Raw genomic sequence first — 18,316 nt, 5'->3', positions numbered from 1 at the left:
GTCGTCTTTTCCAACGCAAAGAGATATAAAAGAAACAAACACAGTCGTATATTTCAGTGCCTCCTCGCTGAAGAAAAGCACACACTCAAGAGAGAGAGAGAGAGCTTTTGAACTCGGAGAAGAGACTCAGTGAGTTACTGTAGCCGATTCGCCATGGAAGGTCAAGAAGAGACTCAGCAACCTCATCTGCAGCTAGCGAACAAGCTCTTCCTTCTGTCGCACCCGGACGTTCAAGACATCGAGAAGGTCCGGCTCCGGGAGGAGGTTTTCGCCACCGTCAAAGCCGATGGTAAATCGAATCGGATGAATTTTTCACCGATTTTTACTGGCTTTTTGGTTTTTACATTGCTCAATTTATGGTTTGCGTGACTGGATTGTGGTTCGGGTTTTTTGTGTGTTGTAGATATGGCGCCTTTGTATGAAACCCTAGTTTCGGAATCGGTGCTGGAGATGGACCAGGGCGTTCTGGACTCCATGAAGGCCAAGATCCAGGAGGAGCTCAAGAAGCTTGATGAAAAGTGAGTTTGTATTTTGAATTTTATAGAATTCTGAGATATGAGTTAAGACTATTCTCCTCTTTTTTGTGTATGCTTTAGTGAATTTCATTATTGATTATAGAGTGTTTAGAATTAACGCTTTAGAAGAGTGGTGATTTCGTGTCCTTGCTCCTAATGCAACTATTGGTGGTTTCACAATTAATTGAATACTTTGGTAAGATGTGTCATTAGCAGACGGTGGTGTTGCTGAACAACTAGAAATTTGTGTGGATAGCTTCCTCAAAATGTACTCGTATGTTTATGTAGTCCGGTTCTACAACAGTGATGGTTAGTTGGTTATCTTGTTAAATATGTATACATCAGTATTGATTTGGGTATCAAGTATACTTGAAATTATTTACTTAAGAACTGGGTCTGTTTCTAAGTGAAGAACAAAGCTGTTTTTAGTTTACAGTTCCCTAGATATCGGGTTTGTAAGTACAGGTTATACAAACTAGTTTAGTGGCTGGTCATGATTTTGTTTACTTGAGAAATAAAGTTCTGTTTGACTGGGATGGTTTGGTAGTTATAGGTATGATCAGGTTTCCAACTTATACTATCAGAAATAGAAGTACTTTAAACACATATTTGTAGGATTGACTTTCTATTTGAAGTCAGTTGCATGAATGCATCAGACTGGAATTAAAGCATTCTTAGTAAAAATATGTTAATATGATTATATCATTTTGGTAAATCTTTTCTAAACTAAATCTTTTAGTTCTACCTACTTTCTTGCAATGGTCATAGCTAAATCTCATTTGTCCTCACTTTTCCATATGATTATAGGCCAACTTTTACTGGGGTCTTATCAAGCCATTGGTTTACATCTATGTGCATATTTAATATTATTAGAATTTTTCTGCTTAGACACTTTGCCATAATACTTATAAATTATGAACATATGTCCTTGAAAATTTAAAATTTTTCAATTTGAGGTTTAATCTTATGACTTCAAGTTCTAATTGTTTCTTCATCCCAGTATTTTCTGTTGATAACTGACCACTTATCCTACTTGGTTACGGCATTCCTCTCTTATTGCGTAGGAGATGATCAATACTTGGTTTTTTCATTGAGCAAAAGCCCTTGCTTGGTTTGCTCTCTGGTCCCTTTATGTGTTTTGGGTATATACATAAAAGCAAGAGATATTTTGTGATTCCATTGAACAGCATAGTATATATTCCTCCTATATGCATTTTATTTGGATTCACATATTTATCTAATATCTCATTTACATCCATGTGACTTATCTGGTTGCATTTGTTTAGGATTGCCGATGCTGAAGAAAACCTGGGAGAAAGTGAAGTCAGAGAAGCTCATTTGGCCAAGTCCCTGTTCTTCATCCGTATAGGTGACAAGGTAGATATATTTGAAATTGTTTGTCCTAGAAATCATATTTGCTTTATGTGACTCATTTGATAATGTTAATTTCTTTCCCTATGGCCCTAGGAAAAAGCGCTGGAACAACTCAAGGTAACAGAAAGCAAGACAGTTGCAGTAGGGCAAAAGATGGACTTGGTGTTCTATACGCTGCAGCTTGGTTTCTTTTACATGGATTTTGACCTCATTTCTAAGAGCATTGAGAAAGCGAAAAAGTAAGTTGTGGCCTGGGCCAGTCTCTCAACTGCATACTTAATTTCCTCATTTCAAAATTTTGTAGTTTGAGTTTATTTTTAACCATTCTGTTATGTTGACAGTTTATTTGAAGAGGGAGGTGATTGGGAAAGGAAGAATCGCTTGAAGGTATATGAAGGCTTGTACTGCATGTCCACTCGAAATTTTAAGAAGGCAGCCGATTTGTTCCTGGATTCCATTTCTACCTTCACCACTTACGAAATATTTCCCTATGACATCTTCATATTTTATACCGTCCTGACAAGCATTATATCTTTGGACAGAGTTTCTTTAAAACAGAAGGTATACTGTTTGTTACCAAGTGTTTGTGATTTTACATTCTTGGTGTATATGTTCCTATTAATTCATTAGGTAATAGGCATGCATTTGTGAATTTTACAATTTGAACCAATATTTCACAGGTGGTGGATGCTCCAGAGATACTAACGGTGATTGGGAAAATCCCGTACTTGTCTGAGTTTTTGAACTCTCTGTATGATTGTCAGTACAAGTCATTCTTCGCAGCATTTGGTAAGTAATAGTTCATTGACAGATTAAATACCTAGTTACCGGTCACTTTTCTTTTTGAATTTATTTGGAGTTGTCATTTTCTATCTTTGTTCTTTTGCAGCTGGTCTGACAGAGCAGATAAAGCTGGATCGTTATTTGCATCCACACTTCCGGTATTACATGAGGGAAATCAGAACCGTTGTTTATTCTCAATTTTTGGAGTCCTACAAGAGTGTCACTATTGAAGCAATGGCAAAGGCATTTGGCGTGACAGTGGATTTCATTGATCTGTAAGTTACTGTTTGTTATGTTTGGCTTCTTTGAGGTGTACTTGGCGAATTTTATGTCTGATCCTTGAATATGTGGTGAGGCATTTGTTAAGGAGACGTAAATCTAATCCATTCTATGATCTGCAGGGAGCTGTCTCGGTTCATTGCAGCAGGGAAACTCCACTGCAAGATAGATAAAGTTTCAGGTGTTCTAGAAACTAATCGTCCGGATGCCAAGAATTCTCTGTATCAGGCAACTATCAAGCAAGGGGACTTCCTACTGAACAGGATCCAGAAGTTGTCGCGTGTGATTGATCTATAGGCGCAGGCTTTTCTGCATTTTGAAAGTGGTCTTAAAGAACTTAAAGCACAACTGCGTCTTTTCAATTCTCATTTGATGAACTAAGTTGTATTTCTTCTCTCCAAAATTTATGAAAAACTTGAGCATAATGATCTTTAGGTTTCCTTTCACCCTTCCATTTGATATTCGCAGTGAATTTTTAGTGTGGATTTTCAAGCATAAGATTTATGGCTACAAAACTGTAGACAGCTGGAGGATTGATACTACAGTTGATAAATAGTGGATTAATAACGTCGTTTTCTTGCTCTTGGCTCTGGGTTCTTCAACATGACTGACGAATGATGAACTATATATAAGCGCAGAAGATAAGACCAATTCACCTCTCGTCGCAGAAGATAAGACCAGTTCACCTCTCGTCTTTTTGGCAATTGGAATTCGGAAAGAGTTTGGATGCTGAAATCTCTATGGAACTGGGCCCTGGGACTTTTTATGCTAAGAAAATAAAGGAAATGATGGAGTTGGCTAGTTGGGAATAGGGTGTTTCGGGAATTCAGGAATTCCAAGAAGTTGTTGAAATCTTGTGGTCTTAAGGAGGTATATGAGGTTGTTGGGTCATACGGGGTTGAGAATTGGAGTACGGATTCGATCTCAATTCTCAGCCTCACCAGACCCTAGACATGTGGGAGGAGAATTAATTCTCCCATTAGCATCAGTTTCTAGTAATTAGAAGACACTGTTCGAAAGTAAGAGACTTCAAGATCATAGAAAATAAAAACATAACAAATCAAACAACCAAAAAAACCAAGATCCTCTTAAAACATCCCATTGCTCCTTAGATAACTCTCATAGTTTTAGGAGATATAAAGCAAAAATAGTCAAAGTAATCAGCATTACAATAAGCTCCAAAATGCTTCCTCCAGTAGATTAGTCTTTCACTCTCCCTAAACCTTAAACCTATTACTCCAAAATGCTGCCTCGACTTTTTAGATTAGTCTTCCGGTATTCTTCCTTCCTATTGCTATTGACAGAAAGTAACCTGAAATAAAGAGCAAAAGAGAGGTTAAGACAACTTTTACACAGCAAACCAAATTAAAGAGGGATGACCGGAAAGTTATTGCAAGATTCTCATGAGTAATTTACACTACTAGCAAAATAACAACACACACGGATTTACTGTAGTTAAAAGCCACAGATATCCGTGTGAAATAGAAATAGTAACAGAAATCCGTGTGAAATGAGCATAATCGGGCCCACAATAATTTATACAATAACAATATCAACAGATATCCGTGTGCATAGACAATAGTCACAGATATCTGTGTAAAAACTAAAACATTTTCACACGGATATCTGTGTGAAAATCAATTCACACTGATTTCTGTACGTATTATAAATTAGTTTATTTCGAAATCATTAATTTTTTATGTTATGTGAATTATGGAGGGACGGATTTCCGTTACAATAAGTATTTGATACAGATTTCTGTGTGAAATGAGTAATACACACAGATTTCCGTGTGAAATGAGTAACACAGATATCCGTGTGAAAAGAGCATAATTAGGCTCACAGTAATTTATACAATAACAATATCGACGGAAATCCGTGTGAATAAACAAAAGTAACAGATGTCTGTGTAAACGGTAAAATATTTTTACACGGATATCTGTGTGAAGATCAATTCACACTGATTTCTGTATGTATTAGAAATTAGTTTATTTCGAAACAATTAATTTTTTTTTGTTATGTGAATTAAGGAGGGACAGATTTCCGTTACAATAAGTATTTGATACAGATTTCTGTGTGAAATGAGTAATACACACAGATTTCCGTGTGAAAAAATTGACACAGATATCCGTGTGAAAAGAACAATTGGCTACAGAATTCCGTGTGAAAAGGAGACTACACACAGAATTCCGTGTGAATAATGAGACTACACACAGAATTCCGTGTAAATAATCGACTGACAATTAGAATGACAGTTAGTGGTTACCGAGGTAAATACACACGGAAATCAGTTGTAAATGTGTAAGTATTTCACACGAATTTCCGTGGTTATTCTGCTTATAATTAGCAGATTGATCAAATTTGGCCATTGTTCTTATATAAGTATTTCACACGGATTTCTGTGGCAAAATAATTCCAAAGAAAATTATTATCAATAAAAATAAAAGCTAATGACTAATTATTTATTTTCAAAAAATAAGGGCGGGCTTATCAATTTATTCCCGCTCAATATTTGAATATTCCCACAGATTACTGTGGATACTGTTGTAAAAAAAGAAAAAAAAGGATAACACACGGACATCTTACATTTGCTAAAAATGTATTTCAGACAGATTTTTGTACGTATTATAAATTAGTTTATTTAGAAATCGTTAATTTTTTTATGTTATGTGATTTATGGAGGGACGGATTTCTGTTACAATAAGTTTTTGGTACAGATTACTGTGTGAAATAAATATCAGTAACGGATGTCTGTGTAAAAACTAAAACCTTTTCACACGGCTATCCGTGTGAAAAGAACAATTAGCTACAAAATTCCGTGTGAAAAAGTATAGGTGTATATAAGGTGGATTGATATCGAAATAACGGCGGATTGAGTTAATTTTTTTACACAATACCTATTAATACACTATAAATAGATGGGTAATGTCAAATTTATTGATTTTCAATTTTTATTTTTTGGTTCGCACAAAATTCTTATATGTCTACTAATGTGGTATACCTAGTTTATTAGTTGTAAATAAAAGTATACCTTCCATGAGCAACAATGCGTAGGAAATAGACTTTATCAAAATCGACCGTAGGATGTTATCATGATAAGAATAAATGGTTGTGTTCAAAATTTCAGCTATTTTCGTCGTCGTTTGGGTTTCGATCTAGTTGGTCAACCCTAAACTTTAAATACTACATAAAACTAATATGCTCATAACCGCTCACTCGTAACTTATTTTTTTGATCTGTAAACTCTCATGCTCTCAGGGGTAGAAGCTATATCAACTGATGTAAAAATTTCTGAAATTTTATCTCCTCAAGGGTCGGCTCCCCTTTGGGAAGTAGAAGTGTTTAAAGGGTTGACCGGTTTTTGGTACAGACATCTGTGTGAAATGAGTAACACACACGGATATCTGTGTGAAATGTTAACACGGAATCCGTGTGAAAAGAACCATTAGCTACAGAATTCCGTGTGAATAACTCTATTAGCTACAGAATTCCGTTACAATAAGTTTTTAGTAAATAAAAGTATACCTTCCATGAGCAACAATGTGGAGGAAATAGACTTTATCAAAATCGACCGTTGGATGTTGTCATGATTAGAATAAATAGTTATGGTCAAAATTTCAGCTATTTTTGTTATCGTTTAGGTCTCGATCTACTAGATCAACCCTGAACCCTAAATACCACATAAAACTAATATGGTCATAACCGCTCATTCGCAACTTATTTTTTCGATCTGTCAGCTCTCATACTCTCATGAATATGAGGTATACCAAATAATGTAAAAATTTTGAAAAGTTTATCTCCTCGTGGTTTTACTCCCCTTAGGCAAGTATATGTGTATATAAGGTTAACCACTTTATTTGATATTGAAGGAACGGCGGATTGAGTTAATTTTTTTACGCAATACCTATTAATACGCTATAAATAGATGGGTAATGTCAAATTTATCAATTTTCAATTTTTATTTTTTGGATTGCACAAAATTCTTATATGTCTACTAATGTGGTATAACTAATTTATTAGTTATAATGAAAAGTATACCTTCCATAAGCAACAATGCGTAGGAAATAGACTTTATCAAAATCGACCGTAGGATGTTATCATGATAAGAATAAATGGTTGTGTTCAAAATTTCAGCTATTTTCGTCGTCGTTTGGGTTTCGATCTAGTAGGTCAACCCTAAACCTTAAATACTACACAAAACTAATATGCTCATAACCGCTCACTCGTAACTTATTTTTTTGATCTGTAAACTCTCATGCTCTCATGGGTAGAAGTTATATCAACTAATGTAAAAATTTCTGAAATTTTATCTCCTTAAGGGTCGGCTCCCCTTAGGGAAGTAGAAGTGTTTAAAGGGTTGACCGGTTTTTGGTACAGACATCTGTGTGAAATGAGTAACACACACGGATATCTGTGTGAAATGTTAACACGGAAATCCGTGTGAAAAGAACCATTAGCTACAGAATTCCGTGTGAATAACTCTATTAGCTACAGAATTCCGTGTGAAAAACTCTATTGCTACAGAATTCCGTTACAATAAGTTTTTAATACAGAATTATCTGTGAAATGAGCAACACACGAATATCTATGTGAAAAGAAAAAAATAGAATAGAGACAGAATTCCGTGTAAACAATAATTAACATGACAGTTATATATTACCGAGATAAATACACACGAAAATCAGTGGTAAATATATATGTATCTCACACGGATTTTCGTGGTAAATTTATTCCCGCTCAATTTTTTGGAACAAATTCAATTTCCCTCCCCTAGTAATATTACACACGGATTTCCGTGGATTTCTGAGGTACATACACACGGATATCCGTAGCAAAGGTAAATGTATTTCACACGGATTTGCGTGGAAATTCCGCTTATACCCAGCAAATTGCAATCGAATGATAGTTATTGGGTTACCGTGGTAAATTCACAAGGATATCTGTAGTAAATGCAAATGTATTTCACACGGATTTCCGTGTGAAATACTATAAACACACAGATTTCCGTGCATAATGCTGCTTAAAACCAGAAAACACTTAACCAAAATCTAAAGCCTCCTCCGAATTCTCTCATGTCTCCCTCTCTCTCTCATCTCCTCCACCCACTGCCCCCTCCCCCACCCGATCATCAATCAGACATTCAGACTTCAGTTCCTTTCTTCCTCAATCATAAATCCACTTTCGATTTCGATCCGATTCTTCTGGGGCGAAGTGTCGAACTCCCTATCTTGAATCTGCCTCTTCTAGAAGCACCATGTGCTCAAGGCCAAGGATGAGAAGGCCCTCCTCGTCTGTGCGAAGCCAGTCGCCGTCTTTGGGCTCAGGTAATGATGGATCTCCGAGTAACTGAATAGTTTGAGTTGATTTTGTAGTTGCTGTGAAGTATGGGATTATAGATCTAAGTGCTAAATCAATTATGTGATTTTTTTTGTTACAGAAACCTGGAGGTGATCCCATGGTGTCGGCTGGTGTTGATATTGTCCACTGGAGTGTTGATATTGTCCACTACAATTTTCTTTAATTTGATTGCAGTATGACTCAGTGTATGCATGAATTGAATGGCTGAGCTTTTTTAGCTTGATATAGCTAATACAAGGTTTAATTCTATCTTCAGTATGGCTGAGCTTTGATTGCATCAGTATGACTTGGTTTTCGATATGTCCTTGTGATTTCATTTCGGTGACGGCGCTGGGTTTGGGCGACAGGGTTTATGCTAAGATTTCTAGGGTGGAGATGGAGGAGCGTCCGCAGAGATTGGATGGAATAGGACAATCCCAATCTGGAGGTAGAACCAAATTTGTGTTTCGTTTTATTTCTTGCGATGTGTTATTTACAGTTGACAAGTCTAGTGATTTTTGCAGGTCTCATTTTGGAACCTATTGATGTTCTACTGCAAAGACGGGAGCAAAAGGCATTTACAAGGGTATGGTAAATTACTGTCCTTCGTGTCAAAGCTCAAAGTGGCTTACATTTATCAATATCATGCAGCCACTTCAATGCATGTCAAAGCTCAAAGGCACATATTTAATATATATGATCTTGACATATATAATGACACGTATTTAATATATATAATCTAGACATATATAATATCATCAGTATAGTCTGATCGTAGGAGGACCTACTAGTTGATCATGTTGGTTTTCCTTATATGTTTGCCCACTTTGCTTTTCCTATGTTCATTTCCATTGGGTAAATTCAGCATATGGTTACCGCATTTTTGATTGCCAACGTGAAGATTATATTTTCCTTAAGAATGCTTTCAATCGATCAAGATTATAGCATCTTTGTTGTTCATATCTTATCCAGCCACATTTCACATTTGCTGTAAGTACACTTCCAGATAAGATCATAATGTTTATACTCCATCTTCTGGTTAACATTTATCTATATATTTTCCAGGTTCGTTTTGCAACAATTATTTCCTGCGGAGGCTAGCAATGATTGGAAGGGGCCAATATGATGCTGCCTATGATATAGGTCAGTTAACTATATTTTTTCAGAAACATATATTTACCCTGAAGACTGCATTTTGTACTTCAGGTGATACAAAATTTTGGATTGAGATCTTGTGGGTCAGTCTCAGAAACTAAATAGGCAATATCTTGTTGTATTTCTGGTTATGTTCAAAGTTTAGTAATGTGTGTTGGAGTTGGTTTGTTTCTTTAGAAAGTGAAACTCATGTGTGGATTCAAATGACTCTTGCTTGACAGGGAACTTGATGTATGCTCATTCTTGGACAAGGATTATGTTGTAATCTTAGTGATATTCCACCTTGAACAACAATGTATACTAGGAATGTAAAGAACATCTTACTATGAATGTAAAGTTTATTCATGTTCGATTGAGTTGTGGATTTGTTCATTTGATTGTAAATATTTGAAGTGAATTTATTGTACAGAAATCAAAACTATTATTATGTTTGGGTTGCAAATTAATTAGCAGAAATATTTTTTTTTAAAATGCTGTCACTATTACACACAGAAATCAGTGAGAATTAGGGTACATAGATCTCACACAGAAATCTGTGTCAATAAGGTTATAGGTTTTGACACAGAAATCCGTGTGAAATAGAGTTGGTAACAGAAATCCGTGTGAAATACAGTTTATACATTTAGCACAGAAATCCGTGTGAAATAGAGTTGTTCACACGGATTACGTTCCATTGCGGTAATTTATATTTATGGAATTATAGTGGGGCCCACATAAGTATTTCACACAGACAACATAATCCGTGTGAGATGAGTACATATTTGACACAGATATCCGTGTGAGATAGGTAAACATTTGCTACAGAAATCCGTGTGAAATAGAGTTGTTCACACGGATTTCGTTCCATTCTGGTAATTTATATTTATGGAATTATAGTGGGGCCCACGTTAGTATTTCGCACGGACAACATAATCCGTGTGAGATGAGCATTACCCCCCCCTCCAAACCGCACGGTAACACCAATCTGTGCGTGCACTGTGTGTAAAAGCTATCACACACTGAAATCAGTGTGAGATAGTCTTATTACCCACAGATTAAAATCCGTGGGTAATTGTTGTTTTGCTAGTAGTGTTAGTGGTAAAATTGCCAATGAGAGTTGGTTCAGTTGGCAAGGGCGGACTTGAAGTGTAAACCCACACAAGTTCGATCCCCGTTACCAACAATCTCTCATTTAGTGGGCAAATCTAGAAAATGTCCTGCATAATTCCCTACCAATGGGCTGGGCTGGGACATTGGCCAGTTTTGGAAGTCCTGTTGGGTTGAGGTCGTAGGTTTGTCCTGACCCTGGTAGTGTAGGGAAGCCTCCCTCTTACCTAAACTTTTTTTAATAAAAAAACAAAATAAATAAATATAAATAAAAATAAAAATTAGTGGTAAAATTAACAATTGCAGACTAAGAATGTGCTATTTATATCAATGAAGTAAAAAACGCGCCTTGAGGCGCGCCTGAGGCTCAAAAAGCGGAAATCAACCCTCAAATTGAGTGAGTTTCGATGATTAGGCGACGAGGCTTCTGAGGCGACGACCAAGGCGTGAAAGGCAACGCCTGAGGCGTCCAAGGCGCACGCGCAGCTTTTTGTTTTGTGTTTGGTCTTTTTCCGAGACAACGACGTTTTTGGTTTTTGAGGTTTAAAGACCTATCTAGGTCGAGACATTCAGCAGAGGACATGTTCGACTCTCCATTTCAGCCTTCGCACATCCAAAAGGCAGCAAGCTGATTTTGTCAAGGATTTGGCTGTAAAGGAGACTATTTTCGCACTTGGAGTTCGAATTGCAAACTTGGAGTTCAATTATTGGAGTTCGATTTGCAGACTTGGAGTTTGATTTAGAGTTCGGGTTGGAGTTTAATTTGGAGTTCGGTTTGGAGTCCGATTTGGAGTTCGATTTGCAGACTTCGAGTTCGATTATTGGAGTTCAATTTGCAGACTTGAAGTTTGATTATTGGAGTTCGATTATTAGAGTTTGATTTGCAACAAAAGATTTGAAGGTACGATTCCAATTGATTTTCGCATTGGCTCTGCTTTTTAAAGGCTTTATGAATATAAGATTGTTGATTGTTACAACTAATTCAGAATTGCTTTGTATCATTGACTAAATGCATAGATGTTGTTTGGTATTGTTCGAATTCGCTGCTCATATTTCATCGGACTCCTTGCTCAGATGTTGAGACTTTTGGCCTTTATTAGATTTGCTTTTGGTTACTATTGTTGTTGTGTTGTGGGTGAGAGCCAGAGAATGGAGCACAAAGTCGCTGCCTACTTCAGTTTATCAGTTATCAAGTATATAACTAAAAATATGATGTTCTCTGTCCATTTGCGTTTGTCAACAATGAGATTAATAACATGAGTGCATCACCTTTATGAATTTGATTACTCAAATGCAACTCTTTCCTTTCCATTAATGTGTATTATATTACGGAATTATGATTTCCAAGCATGAAGTAGATTTCAACATTGTTCTTGATATTTGGTGTTTGAACTTTAAATCCTTGATTTCATTTTATGTTGGTAATTTAATTTGTTGAATCATATGGTTCTAGTACTTTATTTATTGTGAGTGAATGACAATTAGTAATGTTCTTTTGGTTACTCTTAATGTCGTATATATAACAATATTAATTACATCAATATAGGTCATTTATACGTAAGGCTTACGTCTTACGCCTCAAGGCGAACGCCTTACTGAGGCTCACCGGAAAACGCCTCGGCCTACGCCTCAGCGTTTTAAAACATTGATTTATATCATCTGTAGACTATTATATCTTTGCATCATGATACTATTGTATTGGCTTAGTCGTTGTGCTTAACAACTATCATCACAAGTTTTTCTCCAATGAACTAGCACAACTTGTCATCAATAATGCATAATGTATATATGAAATGTACGGTATCATCACTACACTATTATATCATCAATCAACACACATAAGACTATTGAAAACATCAGAGCAAAGTGTAAAACCCAAATAACACTACTGAGGAACCTCCACATATTGTAAATTCTTTGACAACATTTCCTTACAGTCACGAGAGGCGAACTTGGTCGCGGACTCATTAGCCAAAGTTGGTCATGTACTGATTCACAAGCACAAAGTCTAACCACGCCTTCTGCTTTGACCAATTTAGTGTTGGATTGCAGCAAAGACTCCTCTATCGAATTGGTATTCACCCCAATCAGATGGCATTTAAAAAAAAAAAAAATCAGATGCATTTATTAACCTAAATCAAATGCATTTCTCAGAGCAGGAGCAGAATTGAAAAAGAGTAATAACATTAAAGGATAGGGTTAGGGTTAGGGTTTATACCTGAGTGGGTAAACGGTCATCCGACCTCATCTGCATCACGTACGCGGCTGAATTCTTGCCTCATCTGCATCTGCTTCTTGGTGCATGTTTGCCATCCATGGCTTCTCACCCAGCACATCGTTCTCTCTCAACAGAGGAATCAAGCCATACACTGAAAGTGCAAGAGCCCCCGCTGCGACGACATTGCTCACCTCTGCCAGCATATGCAGATCACGGGGTCGCAGTCCACGAATCTGAAGAAAAATCACACCTGTGGGCAGTTTGGCAGGGAGCGAGTTGTAGCGTCGCGGGGACCTCCGTGGCGAGGGTGGAGGTGAACCGTGAGATTCGGTTCCCGAGCTAGGAGGTGAGGACGGCAGTGCTGGTTCTGGTAAAGCATTTGACCACGGAAAGAGATGAACGACCACACTCGGAATGTTGAATATATTTGTTAAATTTTGATTGCTTCTACTTTGTATTTGAATAAAATATAATCGAAACCACAACTTGTTGATTTGATTAATTTGCAGTAGCAAATGAAGCATGAACAGATCAACTTAACCCAGCAAACTTGTGTACTTGAGTTTCTGAACTTGTTCACTCTTTTACATCAACCAACACTTCCCTTATATAGGGTACAAGATTAACCTACAAAATATCTAAGATGAAAGCATATTAAACTAGATTAAAAGTACTTTAGATACAAAATATCTAGCTTAATTTGAGTGGAGCAAACAGTAATGCAAGTGGTTGTAAAATATCTTTCACCGCAGCAAGTTTCGCGACAGCGAACAAACTCAACCCTTTAGCGAACAGACTTAGTTATTCCGCGAACACTACTTCTCAGCGAACTCGCAACTTACTTTTTCCCGCAGTGATGTCATCCTCGCGAACGCACATTTAGCGAACATTCGCGGCGAACTTTTCTCCGCGGTGACTTTATCTCGTGAACGCACTTTAGCGAACATTCGCGGATGGAGCAAGAAAGCATTAATTCTAACATGGAAGAGCAAGCCTTTCGATGACTCTCACCTTCACACACTCCAGAGGCGGCGACCAGCTCCTGGTTCTTCTCCTTCTCGCCATTGTCGTCGATCGGTTTTTCACTACAGTCGAACCAAAATGGACATGATCAGTCCTACTATATACATATCTGAACCAAGGAAGGGGGTGGAGTATGGGGGCAAATTGGTCAAATCAACTAGTAAAAAAACCCTACAGTTGGTGCACGTTTCTCGAAGTTTCTAATTTTTTTTATTCTTTTAATCCAATTTCCACTTTGAAGACTAGGCAGGCAAATATAATTTTTGTAACAAAAAAAAAAAAGATACTTAAAGGTTTCTATTTTTCAAATGATTAATTATTTTCTTTTATCTGAACTAATATAAATGCGGGATTGCCAACAGATGTAAAGAAATAAAAGAATAAAATAAAAAGTATTGAGATCAAAGTATAAACCCAATCCACATTTTCTGAATTTTAATACGACTGGCTTACAATTGCTGACAAAATCGATATACTCTCAAATAAAAACTTTTCCATCCTTTGCGAAATTGCTTACAAGGAACCCTAAGGCCGCGTTCACCGTCTGGTGCAAAATTGGTCTCGTCCGGCGGCGCCCGGGCGTCGAGGGTGGCCTCCGGCCTCACCGCCGTTGTTTGGACCCAAAATGAACATTTTGGCCTGACAATGCGTGTCTTGGAGAAATTGAGCTAATGTTAGTGGCTCAAGCTATATATTGTCGACAAGCTCGAAATATATATTTAGAGGCTAAATAAAGCCTACTATGGAAGTATGACAAGTCAACTTTAGCATATTTTCCTACTTCGGCTAGAAAAAACCGAGCTAGACAAGGAAGGAGGGGTGGCAGACTAACCAAATGAAATCGAAATGTGCTGAAACTTTCCAGATCCATTCTAGACAGCCCAAGGATCATTTCTTATGAAGAGTGCAAGAGCTTTTTTTGAGTGGAAGGCCTTCAAACAATCAGCCCAATTTTCTACAGAAGCAAAACTGGAAAACTGGACCTGTAAGAGGTCCAGCAGCATTTTCGGCCCAACCACATGGAAGAAAGCTCTGAAATTTGGTCAGCATGATCTAGATTCATAGTGGAACATTTTTTATGAAGACATCATGGCCATAATCTGAATTTCTGATGGAGATATACATGAAGGAATAAAGGAGCCGAAAGTGCTTCCTTATCTCCCAAATTCATCATTCCTATTAGTGCTCCACCTCCATCTCCACCTCCCTTATCTCCCAAATTCATCATTCCTATTAGTGCTCCACCTACACCTCCACCTCCCTTATCTCCAATTAGTGCTCCACTTTCATTTGTTTAATGCCAAAGTAGTTGGCATGGTAGCCTATAAATAGAGGTTACATTGAAACACAATTTACACATTCACATTCAACAACAACATCTCTAAGATGATCTAAGTTCTCTCTAGAGCAAACCTCTCTAAGAGCAACTCCTCTCCTTCTCTTTCTCTTACCGGTGATCTCACTCCTAGTCCTAGTTTTCTCAGAAGCCGACTTTCAGTGCTACCAAACCCTCTGTCAACGTGCTTCGGTCCTAGTCTCCTCGGGAGCCGACGGTAGTGCCGCGACCACAACGGTTACAGAACCAGCCAAGCAAGGGTAACGCCCTAGCAACCCAGCCAAGCTAAAGTCACGCTTTAGCAAGATCTCAACATTTCCCGGTGATGTCGCTCTGCTCGATCTACAATATTGAGTATCGATTGTGTTAACAAGAAGAAAGCTCAGCAAAAGTCCTCGCCACGAGGCACAAAGAATCCCACGACGAGGTTGGTGCTCTCCTCGTCTACAATCGCTTGAAAAGAAGTCAGGTCAAGGGACACCTCCAACGACCGCACCCGAACGGTGCTGGCACGCCCGCGCAGAAAAGAGACTATTGACCAGCTGCAGCAAAATTGGAGCCAAACAGCCATCTTGGAGTGTGCTGCCGGACGGGAGATCGATATATAGCTACTACCCTTGGGACTCTGTCAGATAAGGTTTTTTCTCTGTTTTTGTCAGTTTTGGTTAGGTTGGGCTGGAGGTAGAGGTGGTGGGTTGCGTCGTTACAGGCTGGTTGTCAATCCCCGTGGAGGTTTTTCATGGACCGACGACACCGATATGGATTTTTTCGATCGGTGGCGGTGCGGGGCTGTGAGGAACCGGATCGGAGACTGTGTTTGTTTGGTGGTGATGCAGGTCGGCGATGTACTCGAGACAGTTGGATTGTTGCCATGGTGGTGTCATCCTGACGAGGCGGGTTAGCGGCAGGGATCAGACCAAACTTGGCCGGAAAGTGACGCACGACGAGGGTTGGGAGCAGATGGTGGCCTGGGCCCAAACCAGGTTGACGGGCCGTGGGTGATCTTCTTGGCTGACTACCATTTTGGGCTTCGGGTTGTTGGGCTCGGTTTTACCCTAGTCCATAAACTTCTAAAATTGGGCTAGGGTTTAGGCCATTGGCCCAACCCTATGTTTTTAGCTTTTTTGTCTAATTACATTGAGTTCCTTTGTATTAGGAACCTAACGAGTGTTTGTTTTAGGCTTGTCTATTTGCTATGTTTTTCCATAGCTTATAGGCTCGCTTTTATGTGAGCGATAAGTTCAAATATAGTTGGTCTATCCTATGTACCACTGTGGCTCCTCCACGAATCATTGTCTTGACCATTGTTATGTGTCAGTGGGTGGGTATGTAATGGTCTTCTTGGCATGTGCTATTATTATCAATGGAATTCCATTATTTCAAAAAAAAATGACAAAATCGATATACAAGGACCATGATCCCAACACTTTTTTTTTTTTTTTGAGGGAGTGATCCCAACACTTTAATTAAGTGAGAAAGATATATTAGTGTTTTGATTTTAGTGCTACAAAACAAAAGTGGAGAATGTCACAATAATATTGTTTTTGGAACTTTTCCGCGGTGCTTTTGTGAGAAGATAAAATACTTCCATCAGTTCCATGTCAAAAATCAGTCCAAACTAGACCAAATTTTTCTTTTTCTTTCTAATGAGAAAATAAAGGCAACCAAAACAAATAAAATAAGTAAAAACAAAAATAGATCGATCATATTGCACTTCATAACACGCCACATAAAATCAGCATTGTGAAGAACAATCTGCAAATGTCATTCACACAAGCTAAAAGCTAAAAGCCAGAGCTTTGGTCCTCAAGCAGATACCATTAACAAATATTACTACTCCAGTAGTGGGCACTAGACAGTACACCCTAAAACTAAACTTCAAAAGTCCACCCTAAAACTAGACTTCAAAAGTCCGACAGATGATCAAACTCCTAAACCTAAACCATTCTTCAAAAGTCCCAACAGATGATCAAACTCTTGTTCTTTTAAACTCCTGGATCATACTTGCTGGATCCTCATTGCTAGCAATGCAGCGTGTAACCACTTCCCTGACCAAGCTTAATCATCCATTTTCAGTCGCCAGAGCAGCAACAATGTTTCCCTATTCATTAACACGTAAATTAGTTAATTAGATATTATCAGATTCATAATTCCAACTTCATCAGAGCTGCTAAGATCAGGAATGCCAAACGTCCGAATCACAAAAGGGAGGTAACTTACATTGGTATAAATATAACAATGCGGCACATCAGCAAGATCCTGCATCCCATATATAATGTTAGGAATAAATAGACTCGCAGAGACAATATTTGCCCTGAAAGTATATGTTCATTTCATTTGAGGAGCAATAAATCGTTTCATTTAAGGAGCAATAAAAATAATCTAGATCATTTTATGTACCTGTAAAGAGGCTTTGAAATGTCCAGTCTGCTTAACGAACGTCTCCTGCACAAACAGTAGATATTAGAATAGCCTGAATATTCATCCGTATGGCTCTTAATAGAGAAGCATATATTCCCCAACGTCTATATTTCGTACTTTTCACAAAAGAAAAGCTTTAAAGACCACTGATTCTAAAGTTGTAACGTCCTAATATACTCACAGAACTTTCTCAGCAAACTATGTGAGCATATCAGTTATCGTAGACATCATTTATGCTTTAACGATGGCATTCTAGCATCTTTAAAGCATAAAAACAATTAACAAATACCTGAAACAAAAATATATAAAAGAATCTTTTGTTTGCAATACTAATGTCCCACCTTATCAATCTTCAATTCTGAACCAATCCCACCATTAAAATACCCAGGCCTTGATGATATCATGCTTCAGCCTGCCATTCAGCACTTCTATTGCCTGAAATCAAAGTGTTGTGCATCCAAATCAGAAACTAATACAAAATAGCTCAAATAACAAAACAAAAAATCATTTTCATTGATAATGAGTACTAGGGTTATCAAAAAGAAAAGGAAGCAGGCATCATAGAATCTTAAATAAAGGCAGACAATTTCAGCATTCCAGTTGTCATAAAAGATAAAAAGATATCACATTGGGAGAAAAATTCGCATCAAGTACCAGTGAGGGCTTAACAGAAGTTCAAGAACATCTCTAGCCTTGTAAATAATATGTCGATCCTTAGTTGTTGAGAATGTCATGAAACCCTCATCCTGACCATTGTTTTAAACACAAAAATCTCATAAAACCATACAC

At 37.7% G+C, this 18,316-nt stretch overlaps 1 protein-coding gene and 2 long non-coding RNA genes across 4 annotated transcripts; 2 read left to right on the top strand and 1 right to left on the bottom strand.

Moving 5' to 3' along the window:
• Positions 1–60: 60 nt before the first annotated feature.
• LOC133706442 (26S proteasome non-ATPase regulatory subunit 6 homolog) lies at positions 61–3,391 on the top strand. The gene is made up of 8 exons (XM_062131973.1): positions 61–289; positions 404–518; positions 1,802–1,892; positions 1,983–2,128; positions 2,231–2,450; positions 2,570–2,678; positions 2,779–2,947; positions 3,074–3,391. Exons 1-8 carry the CDS (start codon positions 154–156, stop codon positions 3,246–3,248), a joined length of 1,161 nt encoding a protein of 386 aa, XP_061987957.1. The 5' UTR covers positions 61–153; the 3' UTR covers positions 3,249–3,391.
• A 4,578-nt stretch (positions 3,392–7,969) lies between these two features.
• Positions 7,970–9,889, top strand: LOC133745244 (uncharacterized). 2 transcript variants are annotated; one of them, XR_009863521.1, is made up of 4 exons: positions 7,970–8,275; positions 8,389–8,736; positions 8,813–9,431; positions 9,665–9,889. It is a non-coding gene; the product is annotated as an uncharacterized LOC133745244 (long non-coding RNA). The 2 variants fall into 2 exon arrangements; XR_009863520.1 differs by having other exon boundaries at positions 7,976–8,275; positions 8,813–9,889.
• Positions 9,890–16,847: 6,958 nt separating this feature from the next.
• On the bottom strand, positions 16,848–18,268 carry LOC133741912 (uncharacterized). The gene is made up of 5 exons (XR_009862229.1): positions 18,182–18,268; positions 17,869–17,962; positions 17,507–17,551; positions 17,327–17,365; positions 16,848–17,207 (listed from the first exon to the last, which is right to left on the bottom strand). It is a non-coding gene; the product is annotated as an uncharacterized LOC133741912 (long non-coding RNA).
• Positions 18,269–18,316: the final 48 nt, after the last annotated feature.

The sequence above is a fragment of the Rosa rugosa genome, chromosome 4, assembly GCF_958449725.1.
Source record: "Rosa rugosa chromosome 4, drRosRugo1.1, whole genome shotgun sequence".
Taxonomy (NCBI): Eukaryota; Viridiplantae; Streptophyta; class Magnoliopsida; order Rosales; family Rosaceae; genus Rosa; species Rosa rugosa.
The sequence above is the reverse complement of the archived record's forward strand: the minus strand, read 5'-3'. Positions and strand labels throughout refer to the sequence as shown.